Below are 23604 nucleotides of genomic sequence, written 5' to 3' on the forward strand. Positions count from 1 at the left end.
TCAGGTGAGTTTATAGGACTGAAAAGACTTCTTTATATACAGTGTAAAATACATATACCTAATTACAGAATCTTTTGCTTGATACCCAGACAGCTTTACTGTGTATTGCAGTTTTAGCTTCTCGTTTTATATGTACTCTCGGCAGAAGATCCAAGCATTTGATTTTAGGGATTGGTCTCTTTCATATCACATTACCCTGTTTCCCCAAAACTAAGACCTAGCGGGACAATCAGCTCTAATGTGTCTTTTGGAGCAAAAATTAATCTAAGACCCGGTATTATATATTATGTTATGTTATGTTATAATTATAATTATACTTGGTCTTATAGTTAAAATGAGACCGGGCCTATATTAATTTTTGCTCCAAAAGATGCATTTGAGCTAGGTCCAGCTAGGTCTTATTTTCAGGGAAACACAGTAATAACAAAATAAAAACTCTTGAAATGATAAATTCAACATGTAAACCACAAATACTTTACAAATAATTATTAAACCTAACAGTAGTTATCCAAGTATTCAGGAACTGAATTTAGCAACGCAAGATCAATCATCGCCTCAAGCTACCCTTCCAGGCTGTCAAAGGAAGAAACTGTGTCTTTAAAATCTTCTCCTGCTTTCATTTACTAGTTCTCCCAACATTTAGTGTGCTAGAGTTCTTTATATTTATTAAACCACAGGATAACCTTTGAGAAATGTAAAAATCACCTATGTGGAGTGACCTCAGGTTTAGCTAAATTGAATAAAAAGTACCTTTCAGTTTTTCTAGAATTTAAACAAAATCCCACAATAATATGCCATTTCATAATTTTTAACTGGCATGTCAATATAAAAATGAATCGTCATTAAAACAGCACAGTACAAGCAATACACATTAAGCCTGGCTGCTCTGATAAAGGAAATCTAATCTTCAATAATGTTTCTTCAAAGTAGGATCAATTAACTCTATTTTATAAAATGATGTCAAATGTCTGAGAATCTCCATGTATTTCCATTACATTGTGTAGCCATATGAATGTTACGACGTGTAGGGTAGAAAAAATGAACCCCTTACAAGCCTTCCTTTAGAGGGAGGATGATGAGTGATTGATGACCCCAAAGGGTATTCAAGCCTCACGATAGGTATGTGGTGTTACAGGGTTATAGAGCAGGTGGTATCACATACGGAACGCAGCAGGAGGATGTGGCAGGGACCAAAGGTGCCGTCTCTAGCCTTCCCTTGCCTTCAGTCAGCGTTTCAGGGACTGACTATCAGCTTTGACAGTCCGTCCGTTGGATCCTACTTCTTTATTTAATGTCAGTGACTCTCAAGACTGATGTTGTTCATTGCAACTGATTTTGTTATGTTGAAACCAAATCTTTTGTACTGGAGCTTATGCTTCTTTCTTGCAAAATAGAAATAAAATTTAACCTCCATTGTTGGTGTAATGGTCCTTTGTTCAGGGGACTGTTGTTATGAAGTTGTTCAGTAACTTTCTGCCTGTCAGTATTCCACTTTTCTTAAAGGTCTTCCCCTTCCAACCCTTTTGGTACCTTTGTGTCCTGGAAACCTGCTCTTAGACTCCACACCCCTGATAGACACTATCTGAAGAACAGTTTCGTCCAAGGACATATTTTCAACATGTGGGATGTTTTCAGCTCTGTGAGTGATGTGAATGACGATTCTGATCATGTGACCCCTCCAGTGCCTTACGGAGCAAACATTTGTGCCCAAATTTCCTTAGGAATCGAGTGTCTCCTCACTTTATTAATTTATTTAGGGTATATCTACTGAGATTACCTATGTTTATTTTCTTTCAAGACCATTTAGTTTATATTTCCCACACCCCTAATTCTGTACTCAGATCTATAAAAATACCATGTGACCCTTCTGTTTCCCAGCTTCCAGTAGTCAAGTGAGTGCTACATCCAGTTATTTCTCAACTCTTTGTAAAAATTTCCATTGACTAAGATGAGAGCATTGCTGCCTGTTGATCGTGTTAAATCTGTTTTCCTTTGGCTGTCACAGAATGATGTCTTCTCTGGTAAATGCAAACCTATGTTTTAAAAGGGAGTGTGTTTTAGTGCCTGATCTTGCTTTATTATATCAGACTGTTTATAAATGATTAGCTATTAAAGTGTTAAGCATCATTATAGAATGTTGTATTTACTTAAAACTTCCTCAGCGCCTTTCACTTTTTAAATCCCTAATTGATAATCAGGTCACTGCTTATATTCTGTAGGTAACCATTTCTACCCTGCACTCAAATGTTCAGCTTCCCAGACGATTGACTATCAGAAGATACGCTACAAAAAATACTTTGCATAGCACTTCTGTCTTCCTACTAAATTGCTAGTAATGACTCCATAGCTGACATCTATCTTATGCAGGAGTTGTTTTTAAGGGGTGGTTGTTTTTACTCGTAACCTTTGTGCATACAGCAAAAATAGGAGCAAATTTCCTGATTTGGTCTTTCAAGCATTCAAGTAAAAATCTTTTCTGAACAAACCACTTTTTAATTCTCTCCTTCTTCCTATCTTTTAATTTCCTCCTGGGTTTTGAAACTGTATGTGTAGGTACTGGAGAAGCAGTTTATTCACCATTGCATAAAAGTGCTTATGAGACCACCACCCAAGCATTCCTAACCTGGGGTCAGTGGACTCCTGTGGGGGAGGGAGGCTCCTCACATGAGCTTCAGAGGGTAAAACCCCCAAATTGTGTCCAGTCTGCAGCTCCCTAGAGAGAGTCCACCTGGTCGATAGAAGCCCAAACTAACAAAGACATAACCCATTTAACAAAAGCTCTCTAGGGTCCTCAATAATTTGGATGCATATAAAGGTATGCATCCAAAAAGATTGAGAACAACTGCAATAGCCCATTTTTAAATTATCTTCAAGAACAGGGCATGGAATGGGCAAAATTCTTCTAGCCATTCTTGTAATAAGTTGCTCTATGCACTTTTTTATTGATCATAGTCAAAGGCCTGTTGTAGAGAGAAATTGGCCCACTCAGCAGCAGCAATATATACAAGTTCGGTGGACTTTATATAACAGGGAGTTCCATTTAATTTTGCATCTTCCACTTTGTTTAAAAATAAAAATTACATTATTGAAGTTGCATTTAACAGCTGACTTTTTAAACCAAACGCTATAAATGTAAAAAAAAAGACAATCTGTGACCACGGAGATGTTTGCCAGGTGTGATGGTCAGTGTCATGAATCACCTTGGCTAGGCTATTGTCCCAGTTAATCAAACACTTATCTATGTGTTGCTGTGCAAGTGCTGTGCAAGGAGGGGTGCTTGATTCAATCAGGTGAAAGGCCTTAGGAACAGAAGTGCAACATCCCAGAAGAAGAAATCCCACCTGTGGACAGCAGGTTCCGCTCATCTCTGAGAACTCCAGCCCGTCCCTCCTGATGGCCGGCCCTATGGACTCTGGATTTGCGTAACCAGCTGCCACTATCACGTATGGCAATGCCTTACAAGAAATCCTTTAATAAACCCTGAGTCATATACCTCCCTTGGGAAAGAAAAGGGTGATACTCTTTATGCTGCCACTTTTAAATAGCACGGTAATGTTTCTAAGAAAATATCCCCCCACCCCAGTTTTTAGACATAACCTAAACGTGAGGAATAACGATTGCACCAAAATAAAACAGAAAGCAAGCTTTTGAATGAGTAGCACTGGTGTCCTTTAGTGGCTTCCCATGTGGTGTGTACATATTCCAGGAATAGTCAAGGAGATCCATTAAGGTGTGGGGAGAAGATACTGGAACGGACGTTGAGTGCGGGATTATTTATAAAAGAGAAATTAAGCTTCCTCATTTAATATGCAGATCAACACTAACACCTTTATTCCCATCTACTTAGATGGCAGTCACATGTCTTAGTGGACATGGGAGCTACTCATACTCAACATCAAGCAAAAAAAGGCGCGAAGAATTTCATCCTTGTACCAAGAGGTCAGTGAGGAGGGGCCTATAGCATCCAGTACAGTTTTGATTATCCATGAAGAAGGAATTTTAGAAGACAAAATGAGTTGTCAAAAGAGATAGCAAAATCATTTCTGAAAAATGTTTAAGAAAAGGCTAGGATTTTTTTTTTTCCCAAGTGCAAGTGAACTTTAAGTCTCTTTTAAGTCCTGTAGTTAAAAAACAAAAACTGGTATTTCCCATTTTAGGTGTTTTTTTTTTTTCTTTTTGCCAAAATTTGTGGTTGTTAAGTTCCAGAATCTCTTTAGCCAAGTGCATAACAAATACCAAAAAGGGTGGCTGCTATTTCCTTTTCTAAAAAGTTAGCAAACATAGAAAATGTAATTGTTTCTTTTTTAAAATGTATCGATTTCAATGAATTCAGTAGAAAAGGCGTTGCCTTCCTTTGGGTGGTCAGCGAATCGTTGTTGAACTTAATTGGTTGGAATAGCTAATGAACGTGGGTTACATCAGCAGAGATGTGTGGGTTACTAAAACATTTTCAAACGTCCTGTCCACTAAAGAGACTAGCTAATAAATCATCTGACGTTTCTCCTATAACCGTGGTATCCCTACGTGTTTCATTAAGGAGTGCTATTTGATTCTTATTCTTTGGTTTTGATGTCAGTACCAAATTGTTACAAAAACTGATTAACTTTTATCTCCAAGATTTATGTAACATTGCCTAAAGCTGTTTGTTTCTTTTGGATTCTCCTACGAATCCTGCTGCCAAGAAAAGTGGTGGCTCTGTCCTGAAGTCACAAGGCAACTCCATTGACAGGTCCCACATCTAACGGGACACTGAGTCCGCTGAGGAGGCCATCCTCCAGAATCATCACACAGCGTTACAGCGTCTCTCTCATACTAGACAAAAGCATGAGTTATTTTTCTCTTCGGTCGGAGGCAAACTCCACCTTAAAAAGCACTGCTATTCGATAATTAAAAAGACAACCCGATTTTAAAAAAGCATTTGATTTTTTAAATAGAAATACTTTTATTTTAAAATGAAGATGTTGAAAGCATAAGAAACCTAAACGTTCCATAAAATTACTTCCAAAAATCTTGTGTATTTTGTATTTTCACAATATAATGGAACTAAACATGTACCCTCAAAAATGATTATCAAGTAATCACTGAAATAGTCGCCATTTTAACCTTGAGGTGTTTTTTCCAGCTTTAATGAGGAATAATTGACAAATATAATTGTATATTTTAAAAGGTACAAATATAATTGTATATATGTAAAACGTACACATGATGATTTGATACACATATACATTGTAAAATGATTACCAAGATCAAGATAATTAACATATCCATCACCACACATAGTTAACACTGTGTGTGTGTGTGGTAAGAAGGCTTAAGGTCTCAGCAGCTTTCAAGTATACAATACTGTATCTTTAACTAGAGTCATCATGCTGTACATTAGAGCCTCAGAACTTATTCATTTTATAACTTTGTACCCTTTGTACCAAAGTTTGTACGGTTTGACCTCTATCTCGCTCCATCATTGCAGTGTCATACCACATGGTTTCACTGCCCTAAAAATGCCATGCTCTGCTTATTCATCCCTCTCTTCCCTTCCCCCAGCCCCTCGTTATGATTTTGATTCACATTTCCATAGGGACTAATGTTGATGATCTTTTCAGGTGCTTATTAGCCACTTATGTATCTTTTTCGCATACATTATTAAACATTGTCAAAACCCACAGAGTGTGCAACACCAAAGGTGAATGCTAATGTAAACTATGGCCTTTGTACAATAATGATGTGTAAATATCATCAACTATAACAACAAATTTACCACTGGTGCAGAATATTGATAGAGCAGAGATTGGGGGTCGGGGAGTAGAAGGTATATAGGAACCCTACTTTCTGCTCAATTTTGCAGCAAACCTAAGCAGCTCAGAGAAATAGTCTATTGAACAAAATACAATGAGAAACCATTTCACACCCACTAGAATGACTATAATCAAAATACAATAACAAGTTTCACAAGGATATGGAAAATCGAAAACCTCGTGCATTGTTGGTGCAAATGTAAAGTGGGATAGCCACTTTGGAAAACAGTTTGTCCATTTCTTAAAAAGTCAAACATACACTTAGCAGCTATGCCACTCCTCTGTTTTTACTAAAAAGAAAAAACATATACAAAGACTTGTATACGAATTTTTTGGCAAGTCCACAAACTGTTAAACACAGAATTACCATATGACTCAGCAATTCCACTCCTAGACATATACCTGTATTAGTCAGCTAGGGCTGCCATGACAAAGTACCACAGACTGGGTGGCTTAAACAACAGAAATTTATTTCTCACAGTTCTGGAAGCGGGAAGGTGAAGATCAAGGCACTGGCAGGTCTGGTTTCTTCTGAGGCCTCTCTCCTTGGCTTGCAGACGGCTGCCTTCTCCATGGCCTGAGTCTCTCTGTGTGGATGCACCCTTGGTGTCTGCCTTCTCATAAGGACACCGTTGACATAAGAAATGTCCACACCTGTAGAGAACTTTTATGAGTTTATTTGAGCCAAACTGATAACACTTGCCAGGAAGCAAAATTTCAAAAGATCGAGAAAATGCTCCAGAGAACGGCAGTTTTGCAGTTTATTTTATACAATTGAACCAAAGGAGGAGATATAAAGAGAGTTACATGAAATCTGGTGGTAAATTAAGGAGACAGAAGAAAGCAATGCAGGGAGATCTCTGGGATTGGATAAAAAGTAAACCGAAGAGATACATACTTCTTTCACATTGGTGGATACAGGATAGTTAATAATTAACATTTACAGCACAGAGAGATGGTATTTGGGGAACAAGATAACAATGAGGGGTTCTGTGGCCTTGTGCTCTGGTGGGAGTTTGTGTACTCAGGGGTCTGTAAAATATTACTCTGACGTTTCAAAGTTATGTTATCTTAGATGTAAAAAGACAATAGACAGTCTCACTTAAGCTAAAGATTGACCTTTGTCAAGGAAGGTACAGGACTAGGACGTGACTACCAGCCATTACCTGTTTTTAATTAGGGATTTTTATGTTCAGACCATCTTATATGGTTACTTTTGGTCTCTGAGTTTGCAGGGCCTGCCTTGCTGGCCTGTCTCACATGTCAGGTTTATATGTGGCCCCTCTGTCATCCACAACATCATCATATTAGATTAGGGCCCCACCCTAAAATTTCTTCTCATCAGCATTATTTACAGGAGGCAAAAGTAGAAACAACCAAAAGGTCCATCATATGATAAATGGATAAACAAAAGGTAGTATATACTTACAATAGAATACTACTCGGACATAAAAAGAAATGAAGTACTGATACCTGCTACAAAGAACGAAAACATGTTAAGTAAAAGGTAATAAAAATACGGTATGTTTCTATTTATATGAAATGTCTAGAACAGCCAAATCTATAGAGTCAAAAACTGCATAGTGGTTGCCTGGGCCTCGGGAAGAGGCTGGGGTATGTGGAGCGACTGCTAGTAATGAGGTTACTTTATGGGATGATGAAAATTTTCTAAACTTAGATTGTAGTGAGAGATAGTTGCACAATTCTGTGAATATACTAAAAAACATTGACTTGTACACTTTAAATGTCTGGATTTTGTGGTATGTGAATTATATTTCAACAAAAGTATTTTAAAACATTTTTTCACATAGCACTGTTTGTGTGTGTGTGTGTGTGTGTGTGTGTGTGTGTGTGTGGTATAAGTCATTTGGCATGCAAAAGCTTTGCCAGAGCCCATTCTAGACTAAAATGAGACAGATGGTCTTCAAAATATGTCACACATTATACAGAATGTTGTACTCGGCCTGTGAGTCCCATTGGAATCAGGCAGCCACAGTTAAAATACTGTAGCATCTGGACTCACTAGTTGTAATTGACACTCAGCTGCACAGAGCCATGGGACAGGAAGGACGAAACAATGCAGAGCGTTCTTAGACATAAAACAAAGGTCACTATTTCTCCAAACCTCATTAATCCTCATGCTATTCTTATGTAAAGCCACAATCTGACACACTTACCAATTTCTAATCAAGAATCAAACGGTCTTCCAACTCAAGTAATGACTAACTCACTAGGTACAAGACATGTAACCTCAAAGTAATGTGTCCTTACCTTCCTGGAAATGTATAACAGTGGTCGTCTTCCTTTGGCACTCAAATATTGAGTTGAACAAGTGAACCGTAAGGCTCACTTAAAGGAATGCAATTGTAACATGAACTGTGGAATGAACTACGAGCTGTGGCCTAAGTCAGATTCTCAATCTCAGCACTCCTGACATTTTAGACCAGATCAATCTTTCCTGTGGGGACTTTCCTATGTACTGTAGATGTTTAAGAGGATGCCTGGCCTCAATCCACTAGATGCCAGTAGCACACTCTACCCCCCAAGTTATGACAACCAAAAATGTTGCCAGACATTACCAAATATCTCCTGGCGGACAAAACGGAGAACCACTGGCAGAAGTCAAGGAGACCTTTACATGTTCCATTAACCAAACAATAGCAAAAATACATGTTTGATTTCTAATTCACATGTATAAGCTCTGTTGATTTGAAATATTCAGACTATTGGGTAAAAAGCAGTGTTATGGATCTTACTAAATTCAGCTGACCATATTATTTGCCGAGTTTATGTGAAGATTTTTATAATTTGCTCTAAAACTTGAATCTAATGGCAAAATGCCAGCTAGGAGCCCCAGGAGGAATGAGTTGTTTGTATTATAGTAAAAGCTTGCCCTTTTACTTATGAATGGAAACACTTCAAAGGACTAGAAATGTAATTTTATATTCAATTTCACCACGTAGGAAGTAGGAAGGGATTTACTGTCTATTGACAGAGTTTGCAAATACAGCTGATGTGTTTATCATTAAGGACCCCAACTTAGCACGGCAGACTTCATCTTCATTGTCTTTGTAGCCTATCATTTCCATCACCTAAGAATGAAGCATGTAGTCATTTCAGTTTTGACACATTGCACTTCAGGGGTTTTAAATGTGAATTTACTGCAATCTGGAACCGTGGTGGGCATGGCTTCTCCCACACATTTTGATATGTCATAATGTTCATCTATCACTTTGTGCCATTAATTTTCCCACTGAAAAGGCTTCACCTGCCTCAAGAGGAGTGGAAGTGGACCTGATGCCTCTGCCTTTTAGAAGATGGGGTTAAATGGTTCCTAACTTTCTCTCCTTCCTCCCTTCCCTCCTTCCTTCCTTCCTGAACAAGCATAGCTGAGATTCTAAAGCTAACGTCCCCACCCCCTTTGCAACCCTATGCATGGAAGCGTGGACACGCTACCCTCTCCTAGTAAAAGGATGGCGGTTTTACCAAGAACCACCCTTGCACCACAGAGCTCAAGCCATGGTGTTGCCTACAGATGCCCACTAGAGAAATATAAGATCATAAGCGGTAGAGTCTTCTCCCAGAACTGGGAAAAATAAAATGAACTTGTTAATAGGAAGTTTAGTTCACTAACGGTGTAAGAAGAAACCTACTGTCTGTTTTCTGTAGTGAATGGCACCCCAGCCTTCCCGTGCTCAAGTCCAAACCTTGGCGTCATCCTGATGCCTTTTCCTCTTCTGACCCCTCACATCTAAGCCATCAGCCAGTCAAGTCCGCCCTCAAAATACACCTGGACTCCAAGCACCCTCATCACCTCCGCCGCGGCCACCTCGTCCCCGGCCATAGTCACTCTTAACTGGGCTATTGGGACAGCCTCCTAGAGTCTTTTCCCAACACAACCCACAACCAGCTGAGTGATCCTTTTAAGATCTGTGCAAACTCCTTCCATAGTTGTTCAACTCACTCAGAGAGAAACGTAAATCCTCATGAAGGCGGGTTGGCCCCAGCTGACCTGGGCTTCTGTGGCCTCTCTGTCCTCATCACTCCCCCTCTCTACCTCTGTTCCATCCTCAGGATGCTTCTTGTACTTAGAACCCGCCAAGCGTGCTTCCTCAGGGCCTTTGAAACGGCTGCACCCTCTGCCTGTATACTTTTCCCCAGATGCTCTTGAGGCCCACCGCCTCTTTTTTTATTTTCTTTTTTTTTTTTTTTTTTTGAGCCTCTGCTCCAATGTCAACTTACCAATGAGGACTTCTTGAACATCCTACACAAAATTGCACCCTTCCTTTCCACCATTGTCATTCTAGCCCCCTTATTACTTTATTTTCTCTAAGCGCTTATCACCACCTGACATATATTCTTTTTATACATTTTCTCTGTCTTCCTCAATAGAAATAAACTCCACAAGAGCTGAAATTTTATTTTGTTTACTGGTTTAGCCCAGCCCCTGGAAAACAGTAGGAGCTCAGTAGATATGTGTTGAAAAGATAAATGCAACAGATCTTATTTTACCATGTAATAGATGGAGTAAGGATTAGTACAGTTCCAAAGACTTCCCACAGAAACTGTTGTTTTCAAAAAAATAATAATAGTTAAAGCTTATAATTTATCTTATTTGTGCATAAAGTAGAATGGGGGACTCATTGTAGATACCTGTGTATTCCGGTTTTTTGGGCTCACTGCTGCTAATCAAGCCTTATAACCATGCCTTCAGCTTCAGCTAAGACATTGATAAATGACCCCCTCATTTTTATTTCTACTCCTTAACTCTCTTTCCAGCCCCAACCCTTAGTTCTAACTTGCTTTGAATAGATCCAGCAGCACCTAAGTTTGGAGTAAGGCCATCTGAGCTCTTCACTCCATCCAACTTGATGTATCACAAGCTGCGTCTCCTTGAAAAAAACATGTTTTCTCTCAGCTTCCTTCTGTGTAAACCAGAGACTTGGATTAGCTCAGCAGCTCTCAACAACATATTGCTGTATTTGGACCACATGAGAGAGAGTTAGGATCGGATCAGAATTATGTCTAACCAAAACCTTTATGTTCTGTACGCTAGCTGGACAGTTTAAAGCTGCAAACAAGCAGGGCCTGAGCAGGCTGGAGGGAGGGAAGAGAGTGGGGTCAGATCATTTCTTCTCCCAGCTCCCTCCCTCCTGAAGGCAGAGACCACTAGGAATAGCTGCTTTCCTCCACCAAAGATCACATCTCTCACCCAATCCTTCCCAGTTTCCTGGAACTGTCCCTTCTTCTCGCTCCATCAGGCTTTATTCAGGATTTTTCTGATTTTTTTTGTTTTGCTTTGTTTTGGGACTTTATTTTCAATATTTATAACAATATCTGGCAGATAGTCTTTAATAAATATTTGTTCAATGAATGATGTTATGTTTGGAAAGTCTACCTGTCGTGTGGGAGACCCTGCTCGCTGCGCCATTTGTCGTGCGAGACGGCCTGCGAGGTCTCTGGTCCCGCTCCCCACATAACACAGGATATGGTGAGGCCAAAAAGGAACACCCACGGAGCCATAGGTAGGGGAGTCATACCACTATATTCTCTCTGGCGGCACTATACTCTCACTGGAGGCTGGATCCACACTGTCCGCAAACCGCCATCCACGCTTGCCAGCCCAGCCAACATCTTGCTAGACCCCATTTTTCTATTCTTTCTGCTAGCGTAGCCACAGCAGTTATATTAGTGGCCAATGGCTCACTGGTTACAGCTGACGGCCAACTAGCCACAGCTGATGGCCATGCAATCACAGTTGATGGCCATTTACTACCTGAGCCAGCACCTGTCTATGTGAGGCCGAGAGCCTGGAAACTACTTTCTGGGGCTCTGCCCCCACACTACCCATTAACAAACATTTCAGAACATGATCAAATTCTTTAAGAAAAAGGATGATATCTCATGAAACATATATGAGAGGCATTATTATTTAAGAAGAATAAAAACTGTTAGATGGCAAGATATGTTACTTTCTCTTAAAAATAACTGATAATTCATTGCAGATGTTTGTTTTTCCCAAAATGATATTTCAAGAAATCGGTTATAAGAGTGATTGTTGTACAGCAGACTTTTTAAAAATACTGTAGTGATTCAGACTATACCAGGTTCCACCTTCTTCAGCTTCAGATTGAATTTACTGAGAAGGAGCTAGAGGGATGAGGTAGAAAAAAAGACACTTTTCTAAGACAGCTCCCTAGTCTTCCTTTGACTTCTTTTCATTTCACTCTTTATATTCTGAAGCACAAATGTTAGAAGTTCATATATGTCAGTCTACCTTTAGTTTCATAACGTACACCGGGGGTCCTCTCATTTCCATTGACTTTCTGCGTCTTAGTTAATTTTGGTATCTTTATCTCCACCTGACTGAAATTTTTCTAATGAGAAATAATGTTCAACATAAGTTAATTCTACCTAAAACAATTGTGGGGACAGAGCCAGGAGTGCAGTTTCCAGGCGCTCGCCCTCACATGGAAAGGTGCTGGCTCAGGTAGTAAATAGCCATCAACTGTGATTGAATGGCCATCAGCTGTAACCAGTGAGCCACTGGCCACTAATATAACTGCCGTGGCTACGCTAGCAGAAAAATGGGGGCTAGCAAGAATATGGTGGCTGAGCTAGCAAGAGCAGATTGCAGCTAGCACGGCGGATTGCAGCTAGCAAGTGAGGTTGGTTGGCAGAGACAAATGGACGGCAGGTTGCGGATAGTGTGGCTCCTGCTTCCTGTGTCTCCAACCCAGGCGCCAGCGAGACCATAGTGGTGTGACTCCCCTATCTATGGCTCCATGGGTGTTCCATTTTGGCCTCACCACATCCTGTGTTCTTATGTGGGGAGCGACCAGAGACCCCGCATGACACCCTGCATGACAGCAATTTTGTATTATTATTACTTTTAAGAACTCAGTAGTGGAGTCAGAGGAAATTGATTTCAAGTCCAAGCTCCCAGACTTATCAGTGGTGTGGGGACAGAGCCCCAGAAAGCAGTTTCCAGGCTCTCGGCCTCACACAGACAGGTGTTGGTTCAGGTAGTAAATGGCCATCAACTGTGATTGCATGGCCATCAGCTGTGGCTAGTTGGCCATCAGCTGTAACCAGTGAGCCATTGGCCACTAATATAACTGCTGTGGCTACGCTAGCAGAAAATGGGGGCTGGCAAGAAGATGGTGGCTGAGCTAGCAAGAGCGGATTGCAGAGAGGCGGATGCCGCCAGTGAGAATATAGTGATATGACTCCCCTACTTATGGCTCCGTGGGTGTTCCTTTTTGGCCTCACCATGTCCTGCGTTCTTATGTGGGGAGCAGGACCAGAGACCCCGCAGGCCTCCCTGCATGACAAGCGGTGTCAGATTAAGCACAGTTTGGGGCTGTGGTCTTCCCTCATGAGTAGAAATGGAGATAATGATGTTACCTGGTATTATGGACTGAATTGTGTCCCCCTCAAAGTGCACATCTTTTTCAAAGTCCTCACCCTCAATACCTCAGCATGTGACTGTGTGGAGATAGCATCTGTACAGAGGTAATGAGGGTAGAATGAGGTCATACGGGTGGGCCCTAATTCAATATGCCTGACTTGCTTACATATGAAGCCCTTAGGACACACACAGGAATGTGCAACGGAAGACCTTGTGAAGACACAGGGAAGGGAGGGCCATTTATAAGCTAAGGAAAGAGGTCTCAGAAGGAATCGACCCCACTGACCTCTCAATCTTGAACTTCCAGTCTCCAAAAAACTGTGATAGAATAAATGTCTGTTGTTTAAGTTACCCTGTCTGTGGTTCTTTGTTATGGCAGCCCTAGCAAACGAATACACTTGGCAAAGTTGGGGGAGGCGGTTGCCTTTTGTTTTTTAAGACTCTACAAGAGTCTTTGTGTTTGTGTAAGTATCTGTATTAGTTTTCTGTGGCTGCTGTAACCAATTATTATAAACTCTGTAGCTGAAAACAAATGACATTGATTCTCTCCCAGTCTGGAAGCCAGAAGTTTGAAATCAGCTTCACTGGGGTGAAATCAAGGTGTTAGCAGGGCTGCGCTGCCTCTGGGAGCTGCAGGGGAAAGTTCGCTCCTTGTATCTCCCAGCTTCTGGGGCTGCTGGCATTCCGGGGCTTATGGTCATCTCAGGTTGGTCTCTGCCTCTGTGGTCACGATGCCTTTACCTCTTCTGTCTGTGTCAAATCTCCACCTCTCTTTCATAACGTGGCTTGTGATTGCGTTCTGACTCTCTTACTGGTGATCTAGATAATCTCCCCTTGTCACAATCCTCCACTTAATCACTGTTCTGAAGGCCCTATTTCCATATAAGGTAAGAATTTCAGAGCCCAGGGATGAGGCCCTGATATCTTTGGGAGCCATTATTCAGCCTAATGCCGCATCTATAGAGAAATGCTTTCAAATATTCTGTGAACGCGAGTTATCTTCCTGTGAACCTGTGCATTAGGAATGTTTGATGAACAAGAGGTTCCACGTACCTGTGCATTATGAGACCAGGGAGAGATAAAGAGCAGAAAAGTGAACCTAAGAATCCTGCAACTCTTAAAAATCATCACAGAATATTTCCAGAGAGACCTCAATTTTGAACTTGAGCTTTTTATTTTAAAGTCTTAGATTTTATATTTTTCAACTGAAATAAGTAATTTGATTGTAAAAAGCAGGATATAGATCCAGTCAATAAGTGTTGGCAATCCTTAGGTGTTCTGACGACTCTATATTCACTGTAGGATTTTGCATGCCCGAAATCCTGCTCTCTGCGCCATCTGTCCATCTTCCCCCCTCAGCCAGCACAGGCAAAGGCCCGGAGAAGTGACAAGTAATAGTGTGTTAGACCAGCTGAAGGTTTGCATGGAGAAAGCACCTTTGACCTCTGAGTCCCTGGGGGCAAAGGGCCCAGAAAGGAAGAGGCAACTCTTAGAGTCTCCTTTAACCCTTCTCTGCCACTGGTGGCCTCGTCCCTGGAATCGGAAACCAGTAGGTGTACCCATGTCCCCATTTGCCCAGCACGTGAGCTGGGCACCTTACACTCATTGAGTGCTACCTAAGATGAACCCTCTGGCGACTTTCAAAATGAGGTCAGAGGTTGTTGCCTACTGTGCTGTCAATAAGGTCTGACAACAACAACAATACCTCCTATTAGTCTAGTATTTTATGATAAAGAGCACTTTGGGGCAGATTCTTTTTCCCAGATACTAGGAATACAAAAGGAAATAAGACACATTTTCAACCCTTAGGGATCATTTCAACCCAGTTAATTATAAATCATTCAATCCCAAAAACTCACAGAGGAAACTGGGAAGGTATGCTCATTTTCCAAATGAGGAAATTGAGTGTTAAAAGCTAATTTTCAAAGAAAGTTACAATTGTGACTTTCATAGATTTTTTTTTAATGGACATGTGATAAATTTTTGTTTAACTTATTCGATGAGGGAAGTAAGTAGATGTTACAGCTGATTCAAAAAGAAACCAAGAAACATGAATACACATAGGATGAAGGTGTGTTGAAGGGAATTGCAAATGGCAGCAAACTCCCCCACACACGTACACCACATACCAGGGACAGGGGCAGAGGAGAGTAGATAAAACTCATACAGGCAGGACAGGATTTGTATGCCCATCCGTTACTTACAATGTACATAGTTGTAAAATAGCTCCCACAGAATCAAAATAAAGTAACTCAAGGAAAGATGCATAGACAATCCATGGGGTTTCCCAAACAGAGCCTGCATGTGAATTTTATTCTCTCTGGCAACCGAATTCAGTTTGTCCCATCCACCAGTGGTCCCTGCTCCTGAGAAATGTACTCCTTTGTTGCCTTGATTAGGTGAAACAAAGTTACCCCCACAAAATTACAAATGAGAGCATAAAAGGGAAACAGGTTAGAGATGTCCTGCTATTCTCACTCAGTCCTGCTGTGCCTTGATGCTCATGGAAGCTGCCAATAAACCAATATGCAGACGAACTGGGCTCTTGGGGAGGGTGCCCACAACTCTCCTCATACCAGGAGACCTCTCCTCACACCAGCACATCTCTCCTCACACCAGGGCACAGCTCTCCTCACACCAGGGCACCTCTCCTCACACCAGGGCACACCTCTGCTCACACCAGCACACCTCTCCTCACAGCAGGGCGCATCTCTCCTCACAGCAGGGCACAGCTCTCCTAACACCAGGGCACAATTCCCGAAATGAGTGGCTTTGGGATTCGCATTGCTTCTCACTGGGGTTTGAATAGCAGCTTGAATTAGAAAGAAAAGTAAACATGGAGGAAAAACTGAGGGTTGCTAGATGGGCAGGGGGGTGGGGATAAGGGGAAGGTGAGAGGTTTTGGGAACGTACAGAGGGATAGTGGATGGGGGGAGGGGGGTTCACACAGTGTGAGGGATATAAATGATAAATGTCTAAGTTTTGCTTTGTCTTGTGCACCTGAAACTAATTAATAAAAAAAAAAAAAAAAAAAAAAAAAAAAAAAAGAAAAGTAACCATCTGCTTGCTTCCCCCCACATTCAGGCGGGAAGAGCATAGAGGGGTCAAAGGCATCCATATGTGAACTCAAACAGACTTAAGTCAGGGATCCTGGGATTGCCCTAATTATTGGGAAGAAAATATTCAACCCAGAATAATAAAATGATAACAGTTTACAAAAATGTGGCAGTTTATGGTTTTGAACATTCCATACTAGAAATAAATATAAAGGCACCACACTCCCAAATTTTGTTTATGTTTTAAATTTTATTTGATGCTTTAGATTTACTAGACTAAAACAAAAAGTGGGGAGGGGATATTAACAAAAAATAACAGTGGTATTAACAAGTTTGCCTTCTACTAATGACCTAAAAAATGTGGCTACTCAAAAAGAACAATCATTTCAGTGTAGACTGTCCCAGAAATCTAGGACATCATCAAACCTTGTTCCCTTTGGGCTTTTCACTTGGAAAGAATGCAGTGCCTTTTTCTTTCTTTCTTGTTTTCTTTCTTTCTTTCTTTCTTTTTTTTTTACTTGCCTTATGCTCCAAGTCTTTTAAAATTGTGTTCATAAGCTAAACGACTTTGAAGAACTCACACCCATCTTTACACCAGATAGCCAAGCACTACCTCTTTACAAGAGGCTTTATGGTTTTTTCGGCTGCGCCTCAGTTTACTTACCTGTATTGTGAGGATGTCTATGGTCCACTCCTGTATTAGCAAGGCCACTTCCCTTCTGCCCCTATATACGAAGAGCCAGAGGTGACAATAAGTATTTCCAAGGTATAAAGTTGGAGCATAAAGAAAAACCTAATGTTTTTTTTTGTCCATATTCACACAGAAGATTGAGGGAAATTAACAGTCAAGTACAACCAAAACGGTGTCTAGGCATAAAACCTGCAAGTGTGGGTAAATGCTGGAATCTCTGGAGGCAAGAGGCCAAATAAAAAAGTGAGATTTTTTTTTTTTTTTTTTTTTTTGGTGATTCTCAGCCTTTGATCTGCTCTTTAACACCCCGGGTGCAGGGTCTCCCCCAACAGCGGTCATTAAAGACCTTGGGGATTACAACAGAAACTTTCTTAGTTTTTACCCCATAAGACACTTGTACTCATATGCTGATCAAATAAATTTAGCCCATTTGACTAAACAGGACTGTTACCTTCTGAGCCCCTGTGCTAAGCACATAAGATGGACATTTTTAGCTTTCACAATCATATACAAGTGTGAGGACAGAGTCCCAGAGAGCGGTTTCCAGGCTTTCGGCCTCGCGTGTGGAGGTGCTGGCTCGGGTCATGAATGACGGTCAACTGTGATTGGTTGGCCGTCAGCTGTGACCAGTTGGCCAATTGGCTACTGATGTAACTGCGGAGCTGCGTTGATTGGTTGGTTGGTTGGCAGGCAGAGAAGTGAATGGCGGACTGCAAATCGTGTGGGTACTATGGCGTGTGTCTCACCCAGTGTCCAGTGAGACTATAGTGGTATGACTCCCCTACCTATGGCTCCCTGGGTGTTCCTTTTTGGCCTCACCACATCCTGCGTTCTTATGTGGGGAGCGGGAGCTGAGACCCCACAGGCCGCCCCGCATGACAACAAGTGTTCCCTTTCTAATCCTAAAGATACATAAAATAAAACCACACTTGATATGGCATTTACTAGTTAATTTCTTATTTTCAAGTTAAATTCTTCACCTGCATTCAGATCATTACACAAGAAAAAGTTGAGGATATGGACTATTACTTATGAAGAATTCAATGTGAAACTTTTCATGGTATATTAACTCACTTTAGTCAAATTTTAGGCCTATATTGATCCAGTTTGAAGACTTGCTGCAGTGTCCTTCTTGTAATGCTAGTTTTGATGTCATTTGCAAAACCCTTTTAGTGAAGGGAACAAATAAGAAAACAGACAAGTACCACACAATATATGAAGCACTGTAATAGAATACCTAAATCCAGTTTGGGGAGATTAAGAAACTAGGATATGCACTGGAACCTGAACAATGATTGCGGATTAGCCAGATTTTGGCGGGGGTTGGTGGAGACCAGAGAGTTCTGAGTCAGAAGGAATAGCATTTGCAAAGATTTCAGAGGCAAAAGAAATCAGATAGTATTTAGGGCTGAATATAGTTTGGAGGGATGAGAGCAGATAATGGTGAAAGATTGGAGAGGCAAGTGGGACCAGATCATGAAGGAAGGACATGTCTGTTGAGCCTTGATTTCTAAATATTTTCCACATGTATAGTGGATCTTCATTAATTTTCTACACACACACACACACACAGAGAGAGAGAGAGAGAGAGAGAGGCTTAGAAAGTGTAGTGTCATTTTTTATCAAAGAGGAATGAAGGCTTAGAGTAAAGTGATTTGCTAACATTTATTTAATAAATATGCTCTCTATTCTGTTCGTGAGACTGTCCCTTGATGCTGAAATGTTAGGTGGCTGGAGGAGGAATGTCGGTAGCAGGTGTGCTTTGCCTTTCATTCTGCAACTCACAAGTTGTTCCTAAGCCACAGATGTCCACGCCCTTCCACATAACCCGTTAGGAAATTCATCCATGGCTCTTGTAGGATTTAGCCCTTAGAATGATTCCCTAAGGGGTCGTTGGCAGAAATAAAAAGTGACTCATTCAACAGAATTAGGATCCTGGGATTCTTGCTTCTATTTTTAAAGGTACTAGATCCGTAGAATTCAAATTATTACGACAAACTTTCTGGGTAAGTTCACTGAGTAAGAATGACAAACCAAAATTTCCCTAGCGTGTAAGTTGCACAGTCACTACAACTTGGCAAGGTTAGGAACAAAGCTGTACAGTGACTGAATAATGTGGTGACCTGGCTGTCCTCTCCATATGAGTGACTGGTCACCAGTGGTGACATATGATAAGCTTAATCCAGATAAAAGAGGCTTTTAAGTATTATTAAAATAACACGAATTCTATTTTGGTCTTTGCATTTATTGCTCATTTGTTCAAGGGTCCTTGGTTCGGCCTGATGAAACAATGCTTCAGACATTGTCAGTTAGTTTGTGGCAACAGCAAAATTCCTGATTTTTGGTCAGGTATAATCCATGGCTTTCTGTCTTCGCAGTTCTTTCTAGGTGCCCTCAAGTTGGTAAGGATAAAACACTAATAATGAATGAAAAAAAATCTAGAAAACAAATGCAAATATTTTTAAGAACCTGGACAGTCCATCTCAGGTCAGCTGTGAACAGATTCTGGAAACTATCCAATGTCACCAGATTCTTTTCTCTGTTCCTTTGTATTGTCCTCATTCGTAGCCAGACTCTTTCAAAGTGCTGGCAAAAATGGTGCCTGGCCACTCTAAGCTCCATTATACTCAAGGTTGCAGACCCTGTAAAAGGGAGCACCTCTCTTCTTGAAAATTAGAACTACAATCAATAATCTAGCTTGAATTACCTGTCCATTGTTGAATGGATTGCTGTGTGCAGGGAAGTAAAGGACCTAACAGATATAGCCAAGGGACATACCACCTTGAATTTGGATAAATGGGGTCTGGGAAATTAGTCAGTTCTCCAGAAGGAAAAAATACAAAGCGAGTAAAAATATAAATGCGAAAATAAGTTGCAGGTGTCCTCTACACAGGCAAATCAGATAAAGAAAATCTTTTATTGAGAGCCAAAATAAAGCATCTTTAGAAAATAATTTTCCACAATACTTTCCACACATTTGAAGAATATGTTATTATACTGTTAGAAGGAAAAAGATTATTTGTCTCTCCCTTCTATCAACAAAGATTGTTTAAAATCACACACACATACACACACACACACACACACACACACAAATTCCTAGTACACTTTAAATATTAAAACATATTTTTAAATTGACTTATTTAATTTAAATTCAAATGACTATCAATTGACATATTGTTTCCAGTGAAAACGAAAACAAAAGAAATACTTGGCTCAAAATATATCTTAATGGAAGTTAACTGGCTGATATAGCAGGCAAAAAAAAAAAATCAAATAAGAATCAGAATGACATTTTGTAAACTGACTAAATTAAAGGCTACTCTGTTTCAGAAGTTTATACGAGTACATTGTATGACATGACCAAAACCCACTTAGGATCATTCAAAACTTTCTTTACATAAGATACTTTTAATAAAATACTGACAAACATATCTTTATACACACTTTAAGGGGAAAAGACTTTATTCTATTATTGTTAAATAAATATATATTTACTCTTAATCTATTGTTCTTGTAGCTGATTTTAAAAGTGAAGGCAAGGGAGAAGCAGGGGTGGAGGGGGGAGAGAAAAAAGGCTCTAAAGACAGAACAACCAGTTATTTCCGTGTTAGACAAGAGAGAGAGAAAGAAGGGGGGGGAGGGGAAGGAGGAGAGAGACAGAAAGGAAAGAAAGAAAAGGAAAGAAAGCTGCACAGTGTCAGACCATAAACAAAGTGCCTTCCAAAGCAGATTGTATAAAAGGCATTTCACAAGTTAAACAATCCCCCAACCGTCAAGGTTGTGAAAGAGAACAGAGACTAAAAGAGGAAGCAATCTCCCTTCTTTCTGTGTTGGTTAAAGTAGAGATTCCCAGAGTCTCTGAGGCTGAATCTATCTCATCATGAGCTGGATTCTGTGCATCCTCTGCAATTCCCTCTTCTTCCTAGAAGTGTGATATACTATCTATTTTTTATGAAATGAATGGAAATTTTATTTTTAACACATTTTATTCCACCTTTTGATTTAATTGGGCTCTCCGCAAACACACAGTGAGGTTCATTGAGCTAGAAGATGAGAGCTGGAAAGGAACTGACTCGTGGAAGGTGGGCTGCCCCTTCCACCCCCGCCCTCCCCACGGGATAGACCTCATGATGTTAAACTGTTTGATAGTTTAAACTGTCATTTCCCTCTGAGCTTCTCTAATCAAAGAATGCTTTCTGGATCAGAAACATCCCACTGCGTTCTCTGAGGATGTTATGCAAATATAGGCTTTAATGGTTAGATTTTGTCTTTTATTTGAACAGTTCTGAGCAAAGACAGTTGGGTGCTTAGATAAAACATAACCACAATACCCTCTTATTCACAGAGCAGCCTTATGGTATTAAGAGAAATGTAGCCAACAGTGGAGAAAGTAGGAAAAATAAGTGCCTAATAACTAGATGTGTGCACATACTGGTTTGCCTTGAATAATTATTAATAGTGCCTCCTTTTACTCTCAAGAGAGTTTCCAGTGTGGATGATACACTACATGGTCACCCCACAAATAACCTGTATTTCTAAAGGTACTGTTGTAGCCGATATGGTTACATACAGTAACATATACAAAAGGGCCTTGATAGTACGTGATTAGTGGACTTGCAATGAATCAAAAGTCTGAAAACTTTATATTAAATAATATCGATCCATTATCTAGCTCAGTTCTACCCTTCCATTTGACACGCATGTTTGTTCCCCTAGGCTTACTGCTATGGACAGTGGGCACACAGGTGCCCAAGGAAGACAGGGCTGGTTGGGAACCAGGGAAAAGCTCACACCAACCAGAGGAAATGGGAGAATATCAGCCACTGGGAAGGAAGGCACATGTTTCAGAACATGGAGGTCATTAAAAAAGTGATGAGCAAGGAGGGGTGGGGAAGGGTGACAGGAAACCTAAGGCTGCCTTTGCCTAGCTCTGCTCCTGCCCCTCTTGTCACATTCTGTGGTGAGGAGTGGGGAAGTCAAACGCACTTGTGTTGCCTCAGTCAAGCTCAGAACATAAGCTGCCCACCATCACACCAATTATCCAGGACAAGCTTTCCCTCGTGCCCCGCGTCCTGCTCCTTCCATTTGTTTATATACTTCCAGCAGTAGAAGAGGAACTAAAGTGCAAGTATGTAGATGAGAATCCTGGCAAATGAGTTCCTGATAGAATGATGGTTATGTCATTGGATCTCTTCTGTTGCTAAATTGCAGTTGGGACACTAACAGTCGCAACCCAAACCATGAGAACTTTTAAAACCATCATCATTGCTTGAATTGCAGTGAGGAAAGAAACGCATGAGATTTTGAAACACCTGTTAACTTAAAGGAACGATCATTGGTCAATATACATGCAGTTACCTGCTCCATAGCAGGAAATCCTAATTTTTTTAATCAATCAATCAATAAATAAATCAATAATTATCCCTGGCTCAACACACACTAGTTCCCTAGTATTGAATATATTGTAACACATTATAAAAGCAGATCCATAAAACACAGATGTCAACCTGGCATCACTCCTTGTGGCTGTACAGATTTCACTGAACACATAGGATAAAAGGTTACAGAGGTTGCAGTACTAATCAGGATTCTCCAGAGAAATAGAATCAATAGGAGATATATATATATATATATAAATTTTATGATAAAAAATATAATTTTGTGTAATATATAAAATTATATATATAAAATATAAAATTACATATAATCTTCCGCTATACATCTTTTGACATATATCTGATATATATATATATATATATATATATATATATATATATATATATATATGTGTGTGTGTGTGTGTGTGTGTGTGTGTGTGTATCAGGGAAGCAGAGAGAGAGATTTTGAGGAATTGGTTCATATAAATGTGGGGGGCTGGCAAGCTCAAGATCTGCAAAGTAGGCCAGGAGGCTGGAGACCCAGGGAGGACACGCAGTTAAAGTCCAGAGGTCATCTGCTAGAAGAAATCCTTTTCTACCAGAGTTCAGATTTTTTCTAATAAGTTATTCACCTGATAGGATGAGGTCCACCTGCATTAAGGAGAGTAATCTGCTTTCCTCAAGTCTACTGACTTAAATGTTAATCTCATCTATAAAATACCTTCCTAGAAACATCTAGAATGATGTTTAACCTAATGTCTGGGTACTGTAGGCTAGCCAAGTTGACACAAGAAATTAACCATCACAGTCACTGTCCCCAGCATAATGCTACTTTGGTATTGTTTGGACTTTCAAAGTCCAATTAGCAATAGTAAGAGACCCAGAATATTGCTAGCTGAGAGAGTACACTAATAATGCAAATAAAAACGAAACACCTGTGGAGGATTATTTGAAATTAGTAACGCAGAGAAGCATTCTTTCCTAAAGTAATGGAAAGAAATAAAGAAATTAATTCCCTTGAGCTTTTGCCCAGGTTTCTTGACCTACATTTTGGAGGATACCACTTGTAGGAAAATAATCAATCATATCAATTTATTCCTTGCAACTGAGACATAGTCAGTCATGAGAAGCAGATAAATAAGGTAGGTGAAGGTTACACTGAGTCATTCAGACTTGCATCTTCTGACCAACTAAGACAATGTGTGGTTGATTTTTCTCAGAAAATTGTCAGCAAACAGTTTCTGGAATTTGGAAATCCAAAATGTTTTTTTTT

At 40.3% G+C, this 23604-nt stretch overlaps 1 protein-coding gene across 20 annotated transcripts in view; it reads right to left on the reverse strand.

The window, feature by feature from the left end:
• Positions 1–4917: 4917 nt before the first annotated feature.
• Positions 4918–23604, reverse strand: part of LOC109454099 (uncharacterized) — a 35052-nt gene continuing 16365 nt past the window's right edge. For 12 of the 20 annotated variants that reach the window (XR_012496779.2, XR_012496780.2, XR_012496775.2 and 9 more), the window contains 2 exons: positions 16924–16984; positions 4918–6446 (listed from right to left, as the gene is read on the reverse strand). Coding sequence is in view for 5 of the 20 variants with exons in the window: in XM_088795406.1 (XP_088651532.1) it covers positions 6268–6446; positions 16924–16984 (240 nt within the window). In the remaining 15 variants the exon portion in view is untranslated. Of the gene's footprint in view, positions 6447–7221; positions 7269–16923; positions 16985–23604 lie in introns of all 20 variants that reach the window. The other 8 variants (XR_016020169.1, XR_012496768.2, XM_088795409.1 and 5 more) reach the window with 2 other exon arrangements.

This window comes from Rhinolophus sinicus, chromosome 2, assembly GCF_057876585.1.
Source record: "Rhinolophus sinicus isolate RSI-liver-muscle chromosome 2, RSI-T2T, whole genome shotgun sequence".
In the NCBI taxonomy this organism is placed as follows: domain Eukaryota; kingdom Metazoa; phylum Chordata; class Mammalia; order Chiroptera; family Rhinolophidae; genus Rhinolophus; species Rhinolophus sinicus.